The following is a 24,573-nucleotide window of genomic DNA, read 5'->3' on the forward strand; positions in this document are numbered from 1 at the left end:
TTCTTCTTTTGGTTTGTGCGTAAAAAGTTAGTGTGAACACAAACTGGGAAGCAGCAACTAATATTTCATCGGTTAAACCTGAAACTCTGTTGGTCATTCATTCGCTGTATTTCCTGTCTCTTTCTCCTGCACCTCCCCGACTCCCCCCCTTCTCTGTCCCCCCCCTCTACTTTAATGAGTAAGACATGCAGCAGCGCGTTGTCTTGCTGTTGCGGCGTGCGGCGGCTGTCTTCATTACTCTTCATTTGGAGAAGAGGAAGGATGGACAGCCTCGCCATTCAGCTGGATTACTCTGCTCTGTTCTGCTTTATTAGGGAGTCATGCTGTCAGGGAGTCTGTGTGTGTGTGTGTGTGTGTGTGTGTGTGTGAGAGAGAGAGCGTGGGTGAGAGACCACGTGCTAGCATGCAGGTCTGAGTACGTGCATGTTTGCATGTGTGCGGCTGTTATGAAGAGCTACAACCTAACATCAACGTTTTTATTGACTGGATGTAAAGGGACCTCGTGTATCCTTGTGTGTGTTAGCAAGGTGTGTTTGATTTTGTGCCTCTTCAGAATCCCACTATTGCATAAAAGTGGAGCCTTGAAACTCATTTCAAACGGCGTGCAGTTCATTAAAGGAAGCAAACGACGGTGTGTGAGAGTGAGGCAGCGGGATTGGAAATAAAGAAGAGTGATGAGAGGAAGACGTAGCTCATAAATCCAGTAAACTGTATATCTGCTGTTGTGGTATTGTCCTTCAGAGGCGAATATCCATTTAAATATTCATGTTTCCTGCTCGCTGTCAGACAGAAAACGTTCGGGCAAAAACAACATGTTGTCTTTTCCTCTTCATCCGTCTCCCTCTCGTTCCTCGTTCCTCCCTTCTCTCCTTCTCCCCGCAGAGGTGAACGTCGACTTTGGGATTTTTTTTAATGAGATGGTTATTTTATGAGGCTTTTCGTTTGAATTCCAGTTCGTCCTCGGTCTCTAGCTTGGATCTCGTGTTTGCAACGTCTCTCTTTTAAATTGCAGCTGTTTGATTTCCAGGCGGCGTCACAGTTTGTGTATTGATTCACAGAAAATCCAGGACGGTGTTTATATCGCAGTCTAAAATATTCATATAAGCGACTCTCACTGAGAGAGTTGTTCAGCTAAAGATTCCACAGCTTCTAAAAGGTGACTCCTGAAATTCATCTGATTAATGAATACATCAAACAGGCCAACGAGAAGAAGCCGCATCAGTTCTGCTCCATCTCTCGTTCCCGTTACATCGAAAGCATGAGCTGGTGATTTTCTGTAAAGAAAATAACGCACATCAACACTGATGAGACTTTCTCACCATCGATCGGAGAGTCTGATGGACTTCGGCCTCTCGGGTTTATCATTTATTAAATTCACTTTTTAAAAATACTTGAATAAAACATAATGCTGGAGCATTTCATGTCGAACCGTCTCAGCTTTTGTGGTAGTTTTTGTTTTTCCAGAAAACACTGAATGAAAAATATCTAAATAAAGAAATGTTTCTTTCTTTTATAGGTTTGTTGTCCGTGGCTCTAAACATTAGCGGTCTACAAATCGGACCCTTGCAGGAATATCCAGGCCACGCAGTCCAGCCTTCACTCATCAGCGAACCTTGGCAGCGATGACCCTGTGCCCACTTGACCTTTGACCCCTGTCAGGGTCGTTCCTCAGGCTGACGTGACCCATTCCTTTGTGAGCTTTTGTAGCCTGCAGTTTGTAGGAGAAGGTGGATCTGACCTGGTCTGTACTCTTTTCTGATTGGGTGGTGCAGTCTGTCAGTCACACCATAGCCCCACCCCCCTAATCCATCCCCTACTTCCTGGGCTGTCATTTAAAAAATGAACGCCATGAGACCACAAAGCGGAGCTGTTTTCCCATAGACTTCAACAGAGTGGCTCTTATGTCTTTCCTTCAGGAGGCCCACTGATTCTCCTAAACTCGCTTAAATTCACATTTTATTTATTGTGACATTTGACAAGTTAACTTAAAATTCCCTCGGTGGATAAATGGAAACATAACTCTTCCGCCTCGCTCCCCCCCGTCCTCCCCCCTTTTGTCTCTCGCTCTCTGGAGTGTTGATTCATGTGCAGTCTCTTCAAACTATTTCTCTGAGGACACACATCTCTAAAATAATTCCTCCCTCCAGAATGTATTTGTGGGTTATTATTTAACGCTCTTTCCCGGAGAGGAAGGAATTAAACCGAGTAAATTTAGTCTCATTAAAACACAGTCGTGTATTGTTTTCTTGTCGAAACACACCGGAAGGAGTTCTGTGACCTATTTTGAGTTATAGAATTTAATCTTTTCCCGCATATTTGACTCTCCTTTATGCTGCTGCTGCTGCTGCCGCTGACACGGCGGCTTTTATTTTCCCAGCCTGATGTCGCAGAGACTCCGGAGAGCGTTTTCAACATAACAATAAGGATTTGGTGACATAACACCTCGTCCTTGTTTCTGCGTTGTAATGGGAGCTATCCATTTTACAACAAACACACACATTCTTGCCATTTCTCTTTTTCCCCCCATAAATTTGGACGAGGATAATCTGGGGTTTACATTAACTCTCCTCCGGGAATCCCTGTGTGTTTGCTCACGTCTATAAAACTCTGGTATTCACGTCAGGTGGCGCCTGAATTAACAAGCCCCCCCCGACGTTTTCGGTCGGTGAGTGGAATGCAGAGCATTTTGAGATTGTAGAGCGTCACGTTTTCGTATGCAGCAGACGGGCTGATCGCACATGTAGCATCTCAACGGGAGAAGAGGAAGGCGGAGGGGGGTCACTGGAGCAGGAGGCTCATCTTATTCTTACTGAATTTGTTTTATGGATTTTAGAACAGTTTTAATTGGTGACGGTTTTCTGAGACTGCAGCCGTCGCCATCTTTGTTGTGTTCGGCTAAAACTCGAACTGCATTTGATCTGATAGTTAAAACCAGATTGACAATTTGAAATATTTTTGGTTTAGTGTTTATTTATTGTTTTTGTATATTTAAAATGGTGCTGTTTTTCCCCAAAGCATTTCAGGAAAACAAGTAGTGAGCCATAAATTGGTCAGTGGAGTTAATATGCTTCATCTTAATTTTAAATTAATGAGTGCTGGTTTTTCCCTGCTGGTATCAGCGATAATCAAATAAAACTTCCTATTAAGTTTTCTAGCGTCGCAGAATGCCATCAAAAAGAAGTTGGGTTTTATGAAATGTATTCAGCGTGAATCTAAAATTATTATTTACAGATTGAATCTAAAAAAATTACAACTGCTTTTTGAGGAAAAAAAAAAAAAACAAAAACCTGGCAAAATCGTAAATGATGGAAAGCTGATGTGGATGAATCTATTATTTCCATTTACTTATAAATAAACTTCCAGTTCCAGTGAGAAGGCGCTTTGTGTGTCTCTGTGCATCTGAAACTGTACAACTTCTATTTATCTTCATATTTAAACGACAATGTTGTCCAGACCAGTTATTTCCTGCTGTCTGTGGTGGCGTTGGGTTCACAGATGGAAGTCTCATCCAGAAAACCTGTAACTTTGTTTGGAAGAAGCCGTGATGGCAGACGGGACGCGTTTCAGGCTGCCGGCAGCGAAGACAGCGAAACGTGTAAACGTCAGCACAGCGAAAGAACAAAAAAACCTTCAGATATTAAGATGGCTCTCTAAAAATAGGCTTTCACTTCTGGCCCGAATGAAAGGTTTTATTCAAAGAGCACTCACAGAAGAATATTTAAATAGTAATGTTTGATGCAGTGTCAGTAGCAGGTCACGTGTGGGCTGCGTTTGAAGGGTTATCGTGGATTAATGGGAAACCGCAGAGGATGATGAAGATGAAAGAATGTGTAGGATGAAGGTTAGGGGTGGAGCGGGGGGGGGGGGGGGGGGGGGGTGAGTCTTACCTCTTCTCGTATTCTCTTCACTGTTTCCCCTTTCTGCAGAAAGACAAGAGAGCAAACCTGAAATTCATTGGTCTCATGGTTATTCATGAAAAACACTTTACAGAACCAATGAAAAGCATCGGTGAACATTAGGACCCCCCCCCAAAAAAAAACAAAACAAAACAGGATAAGATTAATTCACAGTCCAATTTGAATCAGAGCCATAACAAAGAAGAAATGAATAGATAACAGAAAGCTTGTTGCAGGGAGGGAGGTGTTATGTTTCAGTCTGATTAGGTTAAAGTCGCCCTGCGGAGCGTTTGAACACCAGCTGAGCGATGGACTCCTTTTTTTTATGAGTCCATCCTGCACACACATTTTTCCTGCTGCTAAAGTTCACCGTTGTTAAAGAAACCAACGTTAGCTAGAATTGGAAGTCACTCCCCCGACAAAACCTTCATCAGCTTATTTTATGGGACTATTATGTCCTAAAAAAATGGCAGTTTCTTCAACGACTCGTGGAAAAGAGCCGCATAATTTGGTTTGAGAGAGTTCAGCTTTTTGGGGCGACTTCAAAAGAGAACAGTTTCATTTAAATCCAAACACTTTGGAATTATTTCATTGTTTAATTGTACAAAATGTATTTAATATCATTTTCTTTTCTTTGCTGTCATTTCGCTGTTAGCTTTCACTTTTTTTCTTACACTGACAAATAAAATAACTGGACTGCTGCTTCATGGCAGCGCCACTTACATGAATTACGTTTTATGCAAAACTGACAAATTAAACAAAAAATACAATAACTGATCAAAAACAAAAGAAGAATAATAATCCCTTGAGCTTATACCAAAGTATATATTTTTCCAAGATGGTGATTTGTACAGCAGACTTTTTTGGTAATGTTCAAATGAAATGAGTCTGAAATATTCAGCTGTTTCATAATGTTGCATAAAAATGTATGAAATTTCATCAGGGAGCATAAATACACAAATATATGTAAAAGACTGAAGTGGAAAACTCCAGGTGTGGAAAATGCCATGTTTTCATCCTGCGGCTCCGCCAGCAGAGCTCTTCAGGTACCACCGTCTCGTGCATTAACTGTGACGCCGGAGTAGACAAAAAGAAATGTACTCTGGATGTCATCCATGTTTGTTCGTGTTTTCGAAACAAACTAAGGAATGTATTCTCAATCAGTCACAGGACGGGCTGGGGGGGGGGCATCTTCATGTCAGAGGCAGCAAGTTAGGAAGTATTTAAGTCTAAATACAGGCTCCAGTCAGGGGTCAGAGGTCGCGCTCAGGGATTTTACTTAACGCGCCTTCAGTCAAACTGACTAGTGTCCCTGAAGAGCAGCTGATTTTCAGGACGTGACGGCTGGACCGACACGTCCTGACTGGAAATTTTACACACGATCAACGCGTATTTCATGGCAGCTTTATATTGCTGTTGTGGGATTATACTGAATGTTATCCTGAGCAGAAAGCAATTAAAAAAAAATATATATACATATATATATGTACTTTTTTTTTTTTAGAAAGTAGCTTGGATTTTCAATCACGAGGTTTATTGATTGAGAGGATTTTCCCGTCCGTCTGTGTCGCTTCGAGATTACTGTACATATAAATATACATTTTTTTCTAATGCTGCTCAGAAATTCTAATTAAAAGTGTCATTTTCTCCATAAGCTTGATGTAAAAGACAGAAGTATTATTTGTATTTGCGGTCATTTTGATTGCTTGACATTGAAGACTTCTTGTCTTTTGCACACAGACGTGCACAAACGTTTTCTTCCCTTTTAGTATTCCGTTATTTGAACACATGCAGAGCAGGAATAAAAGGTTGAAAGAGTAACTCACCTTGCCGATGATGCTTCCGACTTCCTGATGAGAGAAACACACACACAAAATGTCACCATCACCCTCAGAGGATGGATACACAAAACTCTCATCTCTCTCATCCAGCAATCGGGGAGCTCACTTCTCTTTTTTTTTTATTATTTTTTTTTTATTTGATGACGCAAAAGCAGCATTTTGTCATCATGCCATTTATTCTAACCCAAAATATGCTTTTTGTTCAGAAAAAGTGCACAAACATTCTTAAAAATCAACTTTGTCACTTATTATTTCTATTATTATGTATAATTTATCCTAAATGTGAAAGCTTAAAACACACAAAGTCTACATTCAGGAACCAAACCTTAAAAACGAGCCGTCGGGACTTTGTGATGTCATAACAAAAAAAATAGCCACCCTTCAAGCCCCGCCCACCCGGACCAAGCACTTCCAAACATCTACCTGAAACCTGCTAGACAATCAGCCAATTAGAGGAGAGGTCCAGAACCCTCTCTTCTGATTGGCTCTCCAAAACTGTGACGAAACACAGCTGGAGCTGTGATAAAACGGTTAAGTCGCCCTCGCTCACCTTTCCGTGCATGAGGAGGCGCAGTGTGAGTGTGACCCCCATGGCCCCGTCTCCAAACTCCCGTTCACAGCTCATGGTGGCGGCGGTGTGGTGGGTGGAGGTGTGGGTGGACTCTGCCGCTGGGAGACGCATGAAGGTCCGAGGTACGGAGATTTCCAGAACACCACGGAGGGGTGAGGTGAGGGGAGGGAGGGGGGGATAGGTGGACCGGTGGATCTGTTGTTGGGGGTGGGAATCAACCCTCACTCCTGCTTCTCTCTCAATTCTGCAGAGAAGGAGAAAGAAAACAGAGGTGAGGGGAGATAATTGTTTGGATGACGTTCCGAATAAATACAGCTGTCAACGCCTCGCCTCGCCTGCGACACCTGTATCTGCCGCGTCCTACGGCAGGAAGAGCGACACTTTGAGCCGGCGTGCCGTGTGGTGTCGAGTAATGTGACTCAGCAGATGCAGATGAAGAAATTAGAAGAAAAACGGGACAAAACGCAGCAGGACGAAGAGGCCTGAAGCCAGAGTGGAAGCAGTCCTAATCAAGCTCCACTGGATCCAGAAAGCATTAATGCTCCGTTCCCCTGCTGATGCTCGCTGTCAGTCTGTTATTTATTTCTTTTTAAATATATATTATGCTTCATTTTGCCAATTTAACACCATCTATTGTGATTGTGGCTGCTGGTTCTCTCTGCTTGTGAGCTGTTTTGGCGTATTGATATTATCGTGGAAAAACAATAATGTCGTCGCCTTTGGCTGCTTTTTAACAAGAAGTCTTCGGTAAAATGGCACCACTTCTCACTTGATTCATTAGCTCAGTAAATTTTTTTCTAATGAGTTCACGGTACACAGATTTTTTTTTTTAAAACGACAGAGGAGATCGGGAAGGAGTACAGCGCAGATCAGATCCAAACGTGTTGCAGCTCACAGAAGAACAGATTTATTGAACTTTGACCCTTCGCTCAGCTTCTAGAATAGACAAAACCTGATGAGTCCACTCGTGTTTCTGAGACAGTCCAGGCAGATTTGTTTGAACAGGACTTCTGCTCTTCAGAAGTTTTTTCCACCACACCGTCTGCTGCCTTCAGATTTCTGTCACAATGCTCGACATGTAATTCTTCTTTCACCACAACCAAATGTGACAAAACTTCCTCAATGGGCTTAACGATCAGGGCCTGCAGACGACACCTCTCAGAAAGAGCAACTTTGGCAAGCTAACTGTGTTCATGCAACAATTACACAACACAATTCACCAGTTTCACCGGTTTCACCAGTACCTGATCATAAAGGACAACATTGGGCGAGTTTGTGCTCATTAACGGCCTCTTACGTCCATATTTCAGCTTCTGGTTGGAAGCGGTGACTAATAGCACCTCCAACGAGAGCACAAATAATCACTGACTGTTGTGTTCTCTTCCGCACTTGTGTGTGAGCGGCGTCAAGTGCCGAGTGCGTCTGTGAGATGTGTATGTGTGCGATGTTGCCGTTGAATTATTTTAATTGTGCGTTTGGGTCCATAGCCACGAGGCCTACAAGCCAATTCATTGATTCAACATCCTGAGCAGCGCTCCGAAGGCTCTGCGGGAGCGAAAAAAAGGTGAGGAAATTAACATAATTTCTCAAGTGTCAGAAGCTAGTCAACAAGTCAGCGTGGTAATTTAAAAAATTAATTGGGAACTCTGTTTAAAAGGCTTAGGGGGCTGAATTAAATAAGCTTTTGGCAATGGAAATGCCACTGAAGCGTGATGATGCTTAAGCATTTCCTTTTTCCCCAAAAAGAGCAAAGTACCAAAAGAAAGCGGACCTCAGCCGATGCTGCATACTGAAGAGATGTTTTCCCTCCCTGGTGTGTGTGTCTGTGTGTATCCATACATCCGTGCCGGCATGTTTGTTGTACACTGCATGACATGCATGCCTAATATACTTAGATTTTGTGTGTGTGTGTAAGCTTGTGTGATTTTCTTGAGCCATGAGTGTTTTTATGTTTCAGCGTGAGCCGTCTGGAGAGCCGTCATTCAGGCACCCGTCTCTATGCCAACCAGGATCCTTAGTGGCAAAAGGTATGCAGATGAATAAACAGAAATGCGTGTTTATTTCACATTCAGATGTGTGTGTGTGTTGTTGTATGCTCTTAAGTGTGTGTTTCTGTGGACCTTGATGCATGCGTCTCCATTTGCTGTGTGAGCGACTGCATCTCCCAGGCTCATAAAAAATACACACACCCTTAAAGTAGGTCACAAACCAAATGCAATGTGGGCTGTCTGGCACGCTAGACTAGTGATGTCTCACAACAACCGCACACGCACACACACACACACAGAGACACACACACGGTTCAGAGAGACCACCTGAGAAACAGAAAGGTGGGATGGAGAGGAAGAGGAAGAGGAAGAGGAGGAGGCCGAACCTCCACCCAAAAACACACATCATCATTTTCAGATGGAGTTATTCCTTCAGAGCAGAGAGAGTGTGTGTGTGTGTGTGTGTGTGTGTGTGTGTGTATTCAGAAGGACGTATTATTCATTTCCTAATGTGTGTTAGTGTGTGTGTGAAATAATACAGGACATATGAATTATTGAAGCTCTTTCGGATGCTTCAACATGACCCCGCCCCCCCCGAGTCATATATGATCGAATGCACCCCCTCCCCCACACACACACACACACACACACACACACACACACACAGTTAACATCCCTGTGGACCTGTCCTTGTAGAGATGGACTCATGGGAATAAGCCATGAATCAGCCATGCATGAGGTCACCACTCGAGTGCGTGTGCGTGTGTGTGTGTGTGTGTGTGTGTGTGTGTGTGTGTGTGTGTGTTTGCATTACTAACATTGTGGGGGACAAATCCGTGTTCACATTACAGATACAGACCTTTCTGTCAGCGTTAACAGATTGGAGTCACCTAATCAGCCCTGATCTGGACTCAGGTCTGAACCAGGTCTGACTGGTCTGTGAGGTCAAAGGTCAGACTGACAATTTACACACAGATCTGTGGCAAATGAGCATCACAAAGGACCAATCGGAAGGAACCACACGACACCCTCTGATGCTTCCTGGAGGGCGTTGGGCCGTGCCATCTCTGATCCGATCATCAGACCGTCAGAGAATCAGGCTGATACCTCGACACGCTTTCTGCGCTCTGAGTGAGGGCTGCTTCCCCAACGCCTGAAAAACACAACTAAATTGTTCTAAGGAGAGAACGAGTAAGCATTTGAATACAAAACAGACAGAGAGAGAGAGGGAAGAAACTCAGAGCGATTTCATTTTTCTGCCTTCCGGTAAATCATCGTATTGGATTTGATTATAGGTGGGCGGGCCAGATTGATTCTGGCCAGCAACGACTCATTTCTCTAAAATCTGATTGGATTAAAAACTCCGAGCCAACGACTCGTTCCTGGAAGATGATTGGATTACACACAGCAGCCGGCTGGTTTAAATCACGCTGCCCGTTAACAGCGATGTCAAGGACGCACTTATAAAACCTGGAAAAAAGAAATAGGTCCTATCTGTGATTCAAGGCCGCCGCCTCCCAATGGGAGACTTGTACATGTGTGTGTTCATAAAGAGCCAGAGTCATGATGTCACTTCCTGTCTACAGCCTGTCTTCTTATTCAGCAGTCCTTTCTATTAACTCCCTAACAAATAAAAAAAAAAAAAAAAGGAAAGTCAGCGCTTTCCTGTTTACTTTCTAATGAATTTAAATAACAGTTAATTTGTTAACTTTTAAAAACTACAACTCCCATAAAGCACCGCACTTAAACAAAATTTAAATCATTGCTTCGTGGTTTGGCTCACGTAGATTAAACTCAGCGGTCAGACCCGAGCTGCGACCTTTGTCTTTGAAAACCTCGACACCATTACATGCTTGACTGGTTTCAGGTGGTCTGTGGCATTATGGGAAATGGTGTTCACTTCAAAAGTCCATTTTCTTCACACATGGTTTGACTACAGGGCTTCAATCTGTCGTTGGGATTGTGCTCGTGAAGTGGTGTCTGTTACAGTGTGTTTTTTTGTGCGTGGATGTTTGTGTTCTCTGCTCTGCAGCCTGTGTGTGTTTTGGCATCAGACAATGATGTCATCACATTGGGATGGTGTGCAAAATGAGAGATAAAATTACGTCACTGTCAGTGTGTGTGTGTGTGTGTGTGTGTGTGTGTGTGTGTGTAACAGAGAGACTGACATCATTGCCTATCTATGTGTGTGTGTCGATGAGGTTGACACCAGCTTCTATTTAAAGACAACAGAGGAGGAAGAGGAGGGGTGACTGACAGAAAGAGAGAGAGAGAGAGGGGTGAGAGAGGGAGGAAAATATAAAAAGTGGATTTAAAATGTTCCTTTTTAGGCTCTTTAAACTCTGACATGGAAAATCAGAGCGAGAGTGGGCGAGAGACAGAGAGCAGACAACAGGAAAGAGTGAGCGAGATACAGAAATAGATTAGATTTCTGCCATCCGTCTGACTTCTGATAATCGCTGTAATTATGCAGACAGGCTAATGCTAGGATGCTACTGCTAACGCTGAGTTAGAGAGGGCGGCGGCAGGATGCTGACTCTTCGGCGCTTGGCGAGGGGAAGACCAGAGTGTCGAGGAAGCTCAAAATAGAAAAACCATCTGTAGAAAGATAAAGTTCCCCCCTTCGGCCGACACTGTTGATGTTTGAGATTCACTCGGGGGTCAGCACTTTGATTTGGATGTGGAGGAGGCCGGCCGAGCGGAGTGGAGCGCGACAGCCGAGTCCGCTTACACTTCACTTCTTTCAGTTTCACTCAGTCCTCAAAGTAACTGCAGAGATTTGGATATTGCTATGACAACAGGGGAAGAGAGACGAAGGGTCAGGTAGTAACAAGACGACAGATTCTCTCCAGTTCTTTATCTGGAAAGAAAAAGTCGACAGATTCCCAGATTCTCAGATCCCGTCCTGATGGACCGGGTCCAGAACTGACGCGGCCTTTCTTTGTGCAACAGTTTCATATCACCGATTTTTAGCAGTCACACGAAAAACAATAAAAGCACCATCAGCTGCTCCGACGTGAGGCACGAGAACGGCGATGTCTCCAAGATGATGTCGATTCATTTTGTTTTTTACTTCTATGGGGAAAATATCACATAAAGCCAGATGAACAGCAGTTATGGAGACCTGCAGAGGTCCGGTTGATTTCTGAATATCTGCTTTTGACCTGTAGAGTCTCTCCTCATCTGTTTTTCCTGTTCGGTTTGTCGCTCTGCTTCCGTTAACGTTCATCTGTGTGCGATGAGGCGTGAAACATCAACAAAAATACTCTCCCCTTCATTTTGTAAAGCTGATTAATAAGTAATTGAACCCCAAAAGCCCATTAAATGCATCTTTAACTTGATGTAAAGTTAATAAACACAGCGGTAATATGAAACACGTCTTTTAACGGTCCAGCTTTGTTTTGGACAGAAATGATCTGTTTTGTAAATTCTTTTTTGGGGTCCTTCAGTCTAATTCTACTTTACATGCACAGTGCTTTATTTATTGGCAAATGTAAACTTTTGGAATCTGAACCAATTCCTGATTTAAGAGTGATTTTGGGGACCGGTCCACTCCAGGGCCGAGCGATTTGTACTGTGGACTCAACATTTACATGTTGTCAGTCTGTGTGTGTGTCTGTGTGAGAGAGAGAGACGAGGAGAGCTGAAAAGAACAAGTAACCTTCTAAAGAGTGCTGGATTTGTGTTTTCAACATGCTAACTGCAACATTATGTGTGTGTGTGTGTGTGTTTGTGTGTCACTGTTAATAGATTTGTGTTTACATTTGTGTACTTTTAAATCCTGGTTTATCTGAGTGAGTGTGTGTTTGTTTGTGTGGCAGGTAGGACAGTAGTGACCTTGTCATATTTATTCATTGCTGACCAGAGGCGCACGCACACACACACACACACACACACAACATCCTCGGGTGTATACACAAATTGCACATGCACGAGCTGAAGCAGAGTCAAACGGACAGACACACACATTGGCATGCATACACGGGGCAAACACACAAACTCAGACACAAATAGAGCAGAAAACATGTGCTGCCTGCATACACAGACAGGCCTGCCAAAACCACTTACACACAGCTAGGCTTACAGGACAGACACACACACACACACACACACACACACACTAAAGGCCGACTGTCTGCCTCACACATACAGTTACAAATGTCGATTGGACATGAGCATATAAAAAGGATACACAAACACACACACGTGCCTGGGTGTCCAGACAGAGACAAACACAGCTTACATCTAATGGTGTACACACACACACACACACACATACACACACACAGACAGACACACATCAACCCATAAATGAACAGCATCCAAGTGGAGAGAAAACAAGAGCAACATCAGTGAATTAGTAACGGATGGTGATGAGAATGAATTGTGTCTGAAGCTCGGAGACGCTCCATTTCATCACAGCATGTGCACGCACGCACACACACACACACACACACACAGAACAAGGAGGTGTGTAAAGTGCGAGCTGCATGAAAACACTGGCACTCTTTCTTTTTCTGAAAGTTTCAGTGTAACTTGCACGACCCTCAAACCACGCAAGCCGATCATTTCCTTTGATTGCCTTTAGACCTCCACCACAACCTGCCCCTCCCACCCCTAACCCCCCCCCCCCCCGGCTGCAAAACGGCGAGGATTCATACGTCCATCACTGTGGTGTAATTTTCAGTTGAATAGAGCTGTGATGCGTTCATGAGACTGTGTGGAAATAGTGACATCGTTCAGTGAAGGCGGGGGGAAAGTGGACTGTTGGGGGGGGGGCAGACCGAAGGGGAGTGAATGACACATATTGTTTAGGAATTTTCAGTGCAAGTACAGCCACGCAGTGAGCAGGAGTGAAAAAAAAAAAAAAGATTTTAAAATTCAGCCGAGCAGCCGCGATGACAGTTTGGGGGAAAATAGCCTAAATCCCGTTCGGAGTTGCTCTTAAAGGTCTGCGGCAGCACTGTGACAACGAATCTGAGTCGAGTGACAGCAATCACTATGAGAGGCTCCGCAATGTGCTTGGAGAATTAGACCGTCCCCCGACAGACAGGTAGAGAGACGGGAGACGCACACAAAGAGACACAACGTTGGAGGAGCTGCAGAATATTTTCATTCTCTTTCTTCAGTCTTTACGTGTACTTCACGTCGATCAGCAGCTTCTGCTGCTGATAATACTGCAGGTCAGGTTTTTCATCTGTTGAAGAACTCTCTCTGTCTTTGGTTCAGGTTAAGAAAGTGGATTTAAAAACAATTTGAATAAAAGAACGATAGAAAGAAAGAAGAAGGGAGGGGGGGGTCAGCAGACAGGATTCAGAAAAGGTCAAACAAAGGGACATTTTCATCATTAGACGTGAAATCTGTCACAGCTTGAGACAGACGAGCTTAACAACTATGAATGATGGACTGTCGATTCCTCAGAAGAGTTAAATCATCTCTATACAGCAGCAAAGACGACAGCGAGAGCTTCATCGACTTTCTCTCGTCGATAATGAGAGAACTGACGGGCGTCCTCCGGCTTCCTGCGGCGTCGAAGTCGTTTACAGCTAACTGCTAACGTTAGCCGCTGATGAAAAGTCTGACTAAAGATCAGATCAGAAAGAAAAGTCACCACAACAACAGCTGAGAAGAAGAAATTAGGGTTAAAAATTTGGCTGCTGTTCACGGAGGTGGAAAAAAAAACGTTTTATACAATCGTCATAATTATATATTTTAACTAATTTATTATTGTAGAGAATTGAGCCCACCTGCGGGTCACACAGTTGGAGCTGAAATATTCTGTGGCATTGACAGTAAATGACCTCAGCTCCAACAAAAATCATCATTGGTCTCCTTTTGTTTCTCTCTGCTCAGACCCAGTTCCCCCTCCGGCTGTGCGTGTCTGGTATTTATGCATCGGACAGTGCGGCGAGCTCTGCCGTACCATTCAGGGAATTCATAAGTCACAGAGATGCTTATAATGAAGAGAAAACACACACTGCTACAGCAGAATGAGTGGCTGCAGAGCCAACAGAAGAAATGCCTCAGGCTTTGGTGTTGAGCCTCACAGCAAATCCAGAAAATCCAAAAAAGAAGCCCCCCGCAGAAAAAGCTACATCCGTCCTACATAGCTACTCTCAACCAGCTGAAAACATGACTGTGTAAAAGTGTTCTTTTCTTTTATAATTTATGTAAAGTTGTGTTTTTTTTGGTCCCTCACAAGCGACAGAGACACAAAGGCATCAAAAGACGGAGACAGATCTTTGAAAAGATGATAAAAAGATACAGCTGTGACATTTTTGCTGCCTCTCAGGCCAACGAATGAGAAAAGGTAGATAGGCAGGCAGAGTCAGAGCTCAGACTTTATTCAAATGTCATTCTCCGCCAGCCAGGGAATATTTGAATACCATAACAGGATATGCATATTACCTGCTGTGGACTAAAGCACAAACAGCCCCGCCGTGGATTAGACCTTTGGCTCATATCTGCTATTGACTAACACACAATGCACGGCTGGTCTGGGAGGCAGATTGTTTTTAAAGGCGGTTGTTCTTTTGAGCGCAGCTGTCTGGACTTTTCTGATTGTTGTTTCATGCTAATTTACCGCAATCACCGTTTAGATACTAGAAGGGTTTACCAAAAAAATGGACAAGAGTTTTTATTTTTTGTTGTTTTGGGAAATATTCTTTCATGATTCTCATTCGTGCTTTGAAAAGATCTCCTGCTCGTAATTATACCTGACACCAGAATTTAATTTAGGGAAATGGAGCAAATCTGCAGGGTCTTAATTAGCGGGAAAGAGACATCCATCTTGATTGCAGATCTTCTTTAGGTTTGTCTAAATTCTCTTTTCTAAATGCCTCCTCAGATACTCGGGGTTATGCCGGAGGCCCGGACCGGTTGTTGACTGATGCAAATTGCAGACGCAGACACGTCCTCTGCCTCAGCAGCAGAGAATGTTTTTTTTAAAGGAACAGAACTCCCAGTCCGACTGATCCTGAGCAACGCTGCCGATCACAGTTCGTGTAAATTTTGTCTTTCAGGTATAAACACGAGCAGAGTCAAGACAACATCATCATTTTTTTTAACTTCAAAAAACTTTCCAAACAGTTTCTTCCACATCTGCGGTTGACGAACGGCGGCCTGAGGGCCAAAACTGACCAGTCAGGAATAATACTTGGCCTGTTTATTGTGACTATCAGTCATATATCTTTCAAATACTCAGATTTAACGGCAGTCAGCAACGGCCTGTTAGGTCACAAATTAAATACAAAATAAAAGTCTGAAGGATAAAAGAATAAGTGCTACAATATGTGACTGCAGATAACAGCACAAAGCGTTAACACATTTGTTAATATTTGATTTCCTTCTGCTCATCTAACAGATATCTTCTTGAAAAGATTGTTTTCTTTGAAGCACAGACTTTCTTTTTCTTTTTATTTCTTTTTATCAGAGCCAAGCTGAAACGCAGTTAAATGATAATTTACCTGTAATCAAGTCTTCTTCTCCACCTGAACCTGAACATCCTGTAAAAATCAGAATACAGATTTTTTTAATTATTATTATTTTTATTATTACTGTGCTGCTTATGAGGACATGGACCGACGGTCCTCTTACAGTTTAGACAAAATCTGGATGTTGTTTCTGGCCTTTGGGATCGCGCAGCACCATCCATGTAAAGCGAAGTCCAGTATCATATTCTATACTAACATTCCAGCTTCGAGCTCTTCTCCTGACTCATCGTCTGAAGAGCAGCAGATGTGCCTTTTATGACCTTTTAATGCTGTTTAAGACAAACTTAACTGCTTTGGGAAGTGCGGTTTTAAGTGACTGGCCATTTTTTATTCAGCAGAAAGCAAAAGCCGGCTGGCAGGACGGAGTCCAGCAGACAACCGTGGATCGAGTTTTTACAGTCCTGCACGCATCTTAAATTAGCCGTGACTGCTACTGGCTGAGGTCGGAGCTACGAGTCATCTATATTATATCAATGCACTGGCCTGAGTGTGTGTGTGTGTGTGTGTGTGCGTGTCTGTGCTTGCCCTTGCCCTATCTTTATGTGGACCGCTTTGTGGTTGTATAAGATGCCAGCTAGAGCATGCATTATGTGTATGTCTGTGTGTGTCTGTGTGTGTCTGTGTGTGTCTGGGAATGCCTGACAGCTAATGAAAAACAGTGAGTTACGCATATGCACGTGTCAAAGATACGCTTGGCGTTATTTGTGTGTTTGTGTGCGTTGTGTGGGGCAGTTTATGGGGGTCATGCTCCTCGGGCCACCGTGTAATCTCCTCTAAGTGGCCCAGCCTCGGCTGAGAGACGCTGAAGACGGCGCGGCGTTCTCTCATATCGTGACAACAAAATATTTATTCTGCCGACATTTATAAATCGCGACGCTTCTGCTGGGACGCCGGCGAAAAGATTGTGCTTTTATTATTGTCCCAATACGGTTTTTTTTATTCCTCCAACAAAATTAAAGCGAATCTTTCTTCCATGTTTTTCCCAAATTCTCTTCAAGTGTGCTGTCTGAGATATTTAAGGACAGTCACGTTGTAATAATCCTCTTCCTCAGAGCACATTAAGTCTCCGATCTATTCTCTCTGCTCGTTCTTTAGCTATACGGCGGATGTGCCATTTATCTGCCAAAGAATAACAATCCATTTTCACTGTTTAGAGCCACAGTGTGAATTTCTTTCTGATGTGAATTATGGGACAGTATTTGCCATCTGCCTCGGAGTCTTTCTGTATCTTTGATGTGCCAAACTGTCTCGTTTTCAAATACGCAGTTTCAAAATGTCAAACTTTTTTATGAACACGTAAACTTGTTCAAAGACAGAAGCTGATCGATTTTAATCGGGGAAGTGGAAGTCTACTCACAGGTAGACCAGCCAGTCTAGTTATTTGAAGTCTCAGTGTTGATTAACAGGCAGAGAACATTGTGATGTCACAGTGAGGTTGACCTTTGACCTTCTGACCACCAAACTGCCAATTGACCCCGTGACCTTTTGGCAACGGTTCATAATTATTATAAAGTGTGTTTTCTGAGGCTACAGTGATCTTGACCTTTTAGCTTTCACCAACAAAAAGAGGTCAGATTCCCTGAAGGTGTGACGAGACGACATAAAATAAGCCAAACAAACAAAAAAACAGAAGTTTATTTCCTGGACGGTGGAACCACAGGCTGTCCTCAGCACGTCCTCTGACTGTGTGACTCAAAAGAGGCCGCTTCGCCACGGCGTCCAACTGCAGCCTGTATGTTGATGCATTTCATGCATTTTTCATTTTCTCCCGGGCGACACCGCCTAACGCACACGAGGAAGGTTATCATGGCTGGCCATAAAACAGGTCATCCGTGTAATGCATCACAGCGCGGCGGTGGCAGAGGGCTGAGTCCGCCTCCGTCCTGCGAGGTGACGGGCAAACGCACCAGTGAAAGAGGACGAATCTCGGCAGAAGTGGAGGTTACTGAACAGAGCAGCGATCGTGTTGAACCTTCACGACCTTCCTGTCGGATAAATCCTCCTCACGCCGAACAGCAAGTTGCGATGCATCCGCCTTTATCAGTCTCTCCTCCTTTCCTCTCCAGCTCTGTGTGAAAATCAAGCGCTAATTCAGCCATATTTGCTCCAGAAGAGTCGCTTTCAATTGTCTCCCTCCGCTCAAGAGCCTCTTGTCTAATCTCTGAGTGTGTGTGGATATTATTTCTGTACTTCACTTTAACCACGAAATAAAAAGCACATTAGAGGGAGGAAGAGGGGAGGCGGGCCTGATCTGGAGATGGGGGTCGCCGCCTCAGATGGTCCCCGTGGTCCCGGGCTTCACTTCCTGACCTTCAGCCATCAGCCATTTTCCCCCTCTCACACACACATGTTTGTGTTGTTGCTTTCAGAGAGACACTAACGTTTGCCAAGACATTTGACATTTCCCATTCAGATGACATTAACCATAAAGCAGAGCATGTCGGGGGGGGGGGGGGGGGGGGGGGGGGGGGGGGTTGGGGCGTGGCTATCGTGTGATTGGCAGACTGCAACACACAATCAGCTCCACCTTCTTCACCAAGACGACATTATTACCCCTGTCAGCAGAGGCAGACCTCCAGAGCTCAAATAAAACGTGTTATTTTCAGATCACCTGAATGCATCACAGTTTCAAAAGCTCCGTACTGATTCGGAGAAGGCGTCTGTCAAAAATCAAAAGACAGAGACTGAGACTAAAATGCAAGAAAATGCTGCTTTCAAGATCAAACTCTGAAACATCAGCGTGTGCAAACATTCAACAAAGCTATTTTGGAAACACAAAGTCAGTAGCCGGTTATTTTAGAAAGAACGACGCTCACGTGGAATAATGTCGATAATTAGAGTGTAATAATGTATTAAAAAGACAGAGCAGGAAAATAACAGAATAAAACTAAAACTATGTTCATTTTCATGATTCTAAGTCAGCGCTTGTAATTACTGACTTTCTGACAAGCCTTAAACGCAGCAGCCCTGATCCGATTGTGTTCTTACTGCAGCGACTCTCTCTGACCACAATGACTGATTTTTTTAAAAGGCATTATGGGAAAAAAAAAAAAAAAAGGAAGCAAGGACGTCGATGATGAGGGGCGGATACATCCAAACGGTTAATATCCTTCAACTGTTGTATTCAAAATATAATTAACTCTTTCAGTCAGCGGTGCAGAGAGGCCGAGACGTTGCGTTCAGGAACCATTAACACTCATAAACATGTAAGTTATTTCGCTGGAAGGAAACGGCGGCAGAACAACATATAAAGGCGGCAGCTGCTGTGATGGAGGGGAAACACCGAGGTGGGGAGCGGAGGCTTCTGGGCACTAACAGGCAGGAAGTAATGGACTCTTTATTGCATTAGATGCTCCACAAAACCAGAGCAGTCATTATTATCCAGCTGAGATCCTGACACAACCACTGATAACTGGATCCATTAACTCAATTGGCTGCACACCCATTAATCACAAGACGTTTTAAAATATTTATTTCACTTCCCCGGGTACTTTCTGCCGGGTTTTTAGGCTCTGACCGTTCTTCAATCATCATTTGAGTCTTGTTTTGCGATTATTGTTGTTGTTGTTGTTTTTTTGTAGTTTTAAAGATTGCCAGCCCCATGAACCTTTTACAACTGAGTTTTATTTAACCAGCTTTTAAAAAAAATAATTAAAAAATGTGCTGCGCAGCGATAGGCGAGCTGGAGAACAAAAACGTCTTTGTCTTTTCTGAATGAAGAAGTCGCTCAATGTGGAGGCAAACAGGCACAAAGTGGCACCTTGGCCATGCTACCTGCATCGGCCTCGATAACAGACAAAACCCAGTAATTAGAGAAAGCTCCAACAATCAATTTGCCACACACGTCAACACAATCTAATGCGCAGGAAATGAGGATGTGAAATTGTGCACGGCTGGCTAAAGAGGCTCTCACAGGCGACTTGAATTACAGCAGAGGTGAAAATAGGTGCCCACTCTGCCAAACAGAGGAGGAACACTGTGCTTTTTTTAAATCACATTAGCCCAGAAAACAGAACGCGGCAGATCCAAAGACTTCTGCAACGGAACACAACGGTGAACTCTATATTTTCTAACGTGTAGTTATTGTAGGTTAAATGGAAGCGCTTTGGGAGGCTCTGGCTTCCTCCCACAGTCCAAACATGTCCATTAGGTTAACGGCCTGTAGGCGGGAATGGCTGTTTATCTCTGTTTGTCGTCCCGTCCCCGCCCCGCGTCAGCTGAGGCTGGTTCCAGCTCCCCACAAACCTGCGTGGATAAACCGTATATTTTTTATTTTCACTGTTCATTTTCTTTTGTATAAACATCATTTTCCCTTATGTATTTATGTATACATGTCCGATGCTACTAAAAACTTGAAATGAGGATGAAAAAACGTTCTATCTGTAAAGAATCGATATCGATAGTGACTGCCGGTCTTTGCGTTAGATGGCTGTCAGACATTTCCCTTCCTTGATTCCTCCTGTTGATCTGTTGAACCGGCTTGTTATCATCGACAGCGTGTGGACAGAGAGGCTGATGGCCGGGAAAAGTTTCGACCGCAGGCGGAGTTCAACGAGGAGCTAATAACAATCTCCAACATCAACACATTCCTTCCGGCGAGAATAGAGCATTCAAAGCAGATGACTCACAGGAGATAAAACGTGGGCTCATCCTCACCGTCCCCATCACTTCCTGTTGCTGCTGAACCACCGACACAGGGAGACCTCATAGCTGCCCACCCAACCGCTGAGACCTGGCAGCGTTTAAGTCCGCCGAGGCAGATGCAGCAAGTTTTAGAAGATCTCCTGTTCTGTGTCTTTTTGGCACTTGAAACCAAAGTTAAACGAGGTGTGGGGGAAGATGGAGGTGTGCAAGATTGCATGTCGGGCAAATTGCTTGCACATCACCTTCTCTCTGTTCACTTCTCCTCAACTTAACAAACAGTCATTGTCTTTTTTTAAAGCTGTCCTCTGCTATTTCCTTTAACAGCAGTCGAGTTAGACAGGAGGAAACACAAAAAGATGCAGAGGAAGAGGGAAGCAGAAAGGAAATGAAGGGACAGAAAAAAATGACGGACCAGATTGACACTTCCGTAGAAAATACATTTGAAAAGTCAGAGAGTCTCCGAACGCAAAGAACGAGCCCTTTTTCAAAGCTTAACACAGTCCAGTCCGAACATAAGAGTCTGCAATATCATCAAATATATCAAGTTCATGTACTCAGACTGAATTAACCAACAGTGGGAGAGCAGGTAACGACACGAGAACTAAGACTCAGGTCGTAACAACATGCTTACTGATGTGACCTAACACGATGCACAACTCTAACCCCCAAACAGCAGTCGTCGGAGGTAGATCTCTTTCTTTTTTTATTTTTTTCTGCACCTTGAACCACAAAATGTCACCATCACGGTGGTGCGAGAAAGAAGAAAGTCAGGCGATAATCAAAGTTAATGAAATTCATCTTCGGGGAATATCAGGGGAAAAAAAAGTCGGGACAATCCAACGACAGCAGATCCATTTTGGTCTCCGTAGCTCTTAATCTCCTCGTGCAAGTAGATACATGCAATTAAAATATAAAGGTGAATTAAATCTCCATGTTTTAAGCTGATACAAAGACACAGACTCACACATCTGCACCGCACAGTCAGCAGGTTACACACTGACGATGTCAGCAGGAAATGAGCTCATATTGTACCGCTGCACCTTCACTTGACTCTGTGACCCCCCCCCCCCCGTCCACACACCTGCTCACCGACCTCCCAGGTGATGTCTCAAAATTAAACCGTGAAACGAGGCGAGCAGATGAATGAAAATGTCAACACACTTTGTCCTCCCTCCCCCATTTACGACACACAATGGTAAGGTAGAAGTCGCACACTCTACGCTTAAAGCTAAAGGGGACTTTTCAAAGGGCAGGCCTCATATTTATTTATTTCTGTCCGTCCGACTTCTCAAAGTAATAAATCCAAGTACAACGTGATATCACCCCGTTCAGTTTTTACCAGAACATCAGCTTTTGTTTGTTTGTTTGACAGGCAGCAGCAAATTTTAGCGTTAAGCAGTAAAAAAAAAAAAACTAAGAAGAGGAAAAATGGGACTCTTTCTGTGGCTGAGTGAGCTCTGATGACCCAAATCCATCTGATTTCTGCAGTTTGACTTTTTCTTTTTTTTTCTTTTATATGAAGACAACCGAGGCCGTTTGAGGTTTTTGCATCGTGCACGCTAATTGGTAGCTGAGCAGAGAAGGAGAGAGGAATTTAAAAAAAAAAAAAGAAAAGGAAAGAGAACAAGACGGTAAAAGAGAGATGGAGGGAAGGACGAGGATGGGGAGATCGAAGGGAGATAAAAATGGAGTTTAAAGATGGAGCTGGAACAGAAAGAGAGCGAGAGACAGACAAACGGGAGGAAAGCCGGAGCTCAGAGAAATACAGGAAGACACAAACCTCACAACATTTCCAAATACTTTCAAACAAGCCAGTTTGCCAGCAGCCCCCCTTCTTTCTTTTCTTACTGTAATTATGGCTGGCTTTTGTGTGTCTGTGTGTGTGTGTGCAATCCCAGACTAATGACAGACCAATGAGCCGCTGAGTCCAGATGCCCAGTTAAAGCGACACAAACACACACACGTTGTCGTACTGTGAAGTCTGTCATAAATCGTATTAATTCACATGCCCCTAATTCATTAAAACATTAAAAGTCAACTACACGAAGCAACCATGTGTGTCGTTTTAAAACTTCTCCTGAATAAAACTGGAGTTGCTGAAGCCTCATCGGTCCATTATCCTCCTCCTCCTCCACGTAGAGACAAACAAGCTGCTGTGATCACACCGAATCAGCCCAAACCTGCAGGTCTCTGGACTGTGGGAGCTGGAGAACCGGCCCCCAGGTCCTGGGGCCGCTGAACTGGACCAGCTCAGCCCCTCCCCCGGCCTCGGTCGACGCTGATCACCGTTTAAAAAGTCACATCATCCGAGCCCGGCCTGACATTAAAGCTCTCACCCGCCCGCACTCAGCTTCTGGATCCGTCAGATCGGACACCTAATCCCTCCTCCTGTCGCATCACGTTTCAAACTAAAAAGGTGACACAGCTTCTGCGGCAGGAGCTGCGAAACCATCCTCCTCCAAGCTGCACTGTATTATCGCCTCCTGACACGATTTTCTGTTGCTTTTTGCTGCCTCTGCAGGAGCCTCACTGAGCTCAGAGAATAAGTCAGATGAATGAGAAGGTGGAAGCCGAAGTCACCGTCGCCGCTTTCGGTTTCAGGCTCTGCATTAGAGGGGCGAAAGGACACTTTTGTGTGAAGAGTGCATGTTTACTGGGTGAAATGCAGACTGAGGAGCCCGAGCAGCTGAAACACGTTGCTGTTTTGTTAACTACGTGACCTCAACTCACAGCACTTCTAATCTTATCCGTCCAACCGCATCTTAACGGCCCTGCAAAGACGTAAGGAGCGGCCTCGCTTTCCAAAAGTGTCCACACTCTGAAGGGCAGAGGTCTTAATCTGTCCTCACAAAGATAGGCGTGCAGAAACACACTCACAGACACACAAGGCGAGGGTTAGATTCCTCTGCCTGTTCCCAAACTGACAAAAGGTGTGAACGCATGACGGGCAAAAAGAGGAAGCCGGTGCCAGGCGGAGAATAAAGACGACTGTGTACTTCCTGTGACGGATGACGGTCTGCAGTCGAGTTCGAGCAAGTTGAAGTTTTGGGGTTTTTTTTTTTTTTTTTTCCTCATTTTTTAAACTAAAGTTGAAGCCAAACGCTTCCAGGCAAAAAAAAAAAAGAACCTGAAAATGTGGTGGAATTTCTCCAAACAGAGAAAAACCATCATCTGGTTTCTGTGTGAAACGACTAACAACAGATCACATCGACACACAGTTTGTGCAGCTGAAGATAAAAGCAACCAAAAAAAAAAAAAAAAAACCTCCCTAAACTATTCAATGCCGTCCGAGTCGAGTCATGTGATTAAACACGACTCCATATTATTTTCTCCGGTTATTTTTTCGAGCAGAGACGAGAAGTCTGAACGTAATGAAGGGTTGTAGCTGCTTGTTAGCTTTTCCAGCTTTCCTCTCCACGGAGGCGCACGACTACAGATCCTACTCCACAACTCTGACGCTGAAATATTTTATCTGGTGATGTTGTTCGGGTGAGAAAGATTAATAGAAAAAAACGAAACGGCTTTCAGGCTTCTTCAGGAAATGTAAGTTTATTTGATGACGGACAGAGCTGTTATTTGTGCTGAGCACGGCCTCTCAGGCTAACCTGAACTCCCACACATCGTCAGACATATGAACACACTCGCTGAGAACAGATGCCCAAAGTGTTGACTTTCCCTACCTGAAGTCTCAGATCTGTGGACGTGGCGACATCACTGGAACAAATCCTGCAAGAGAGGAAACACAAAAAAAGGTCAGATGATCCCACGTCACAACATCATCAACACGACTGATTCCAGGAGAAAAACATTCTTTATCAACGGCTTTATTAAGATGTCTGTGTCTTCTTTAGTTAAAAATCAGGTCCAGGTCTTCATATTAATTCTGTGAAGTTATAAAAGACAGAAATTGAATTCAGAAAGTGAACCTTAAAACCAGCCGTGATGTCACAACGAAGCAGGCCCCGCCCCCCTCCAACTCTGAAAGCAGTCGGCCAATCAGAGGTAAAGTTTAGATTCTGCCTTCTGACACGTTTATCCTTTTTATTTAATCAGAGTCTCATTGAGCTCACGATCACAAAACGTTTTATTTCAAAGTTTCAGTATTAAACCAAATAAAGTGGGGAAAAAGATAACAAGGAG

At 43.9% G+C, this 24,573-nt stretch overlaps 1 protein-coding gene across 1 annotated transcript in view; it reads right to left on the minus strand.

The window, feature by feature from the left end:
• Positions 1–24,160, minus strand: part of pcbp4 (poly(rC) binding protein 4) — a 60,556-nt gene extending 36,396 nt beyond the window's left edge. Inside the window, exons 1-4 of the mRNA XM_029502485.1 lie at positions 24,114–24,160; positions 6,288–6,552; positions 5,723–5,746; positions 3,888–3,920 (exon numbers count right to left, since the gene is read on the minus strand). Of these exons, the coding sequence (XP_029358345.1) occupies positions 3,888–3,920; positions 5,723–5,746; positions 6,288–6,419 (189 nt within the window). The 5' untranslated portion in view covers positions 6,420–6,552; positions 24,114–24,160. The remainder of the gene's footprint in view (positions 1–3,887; positions 3,921–5,722; positions 5,747–6,287; positions 6,553–24,113) is intronic.
• Between the last annotated feature and the right edge of the window lie 413 nt (positions 24,161–24,573).

This window comes from Echeneis naucrates, chromosome 5 (assembly GCF_900963305.1).
Source record: "Echeneis naucrates chromosome 5, fEcheNa1.1, whole genome shotgun sequence".
Classification (NCBI taxonomy): Eukaryota; Metazoa; Chordata; class Actinopteri; order Carangiformes; family Echeneidae; genus Echeneis; species Echeneis naucrates.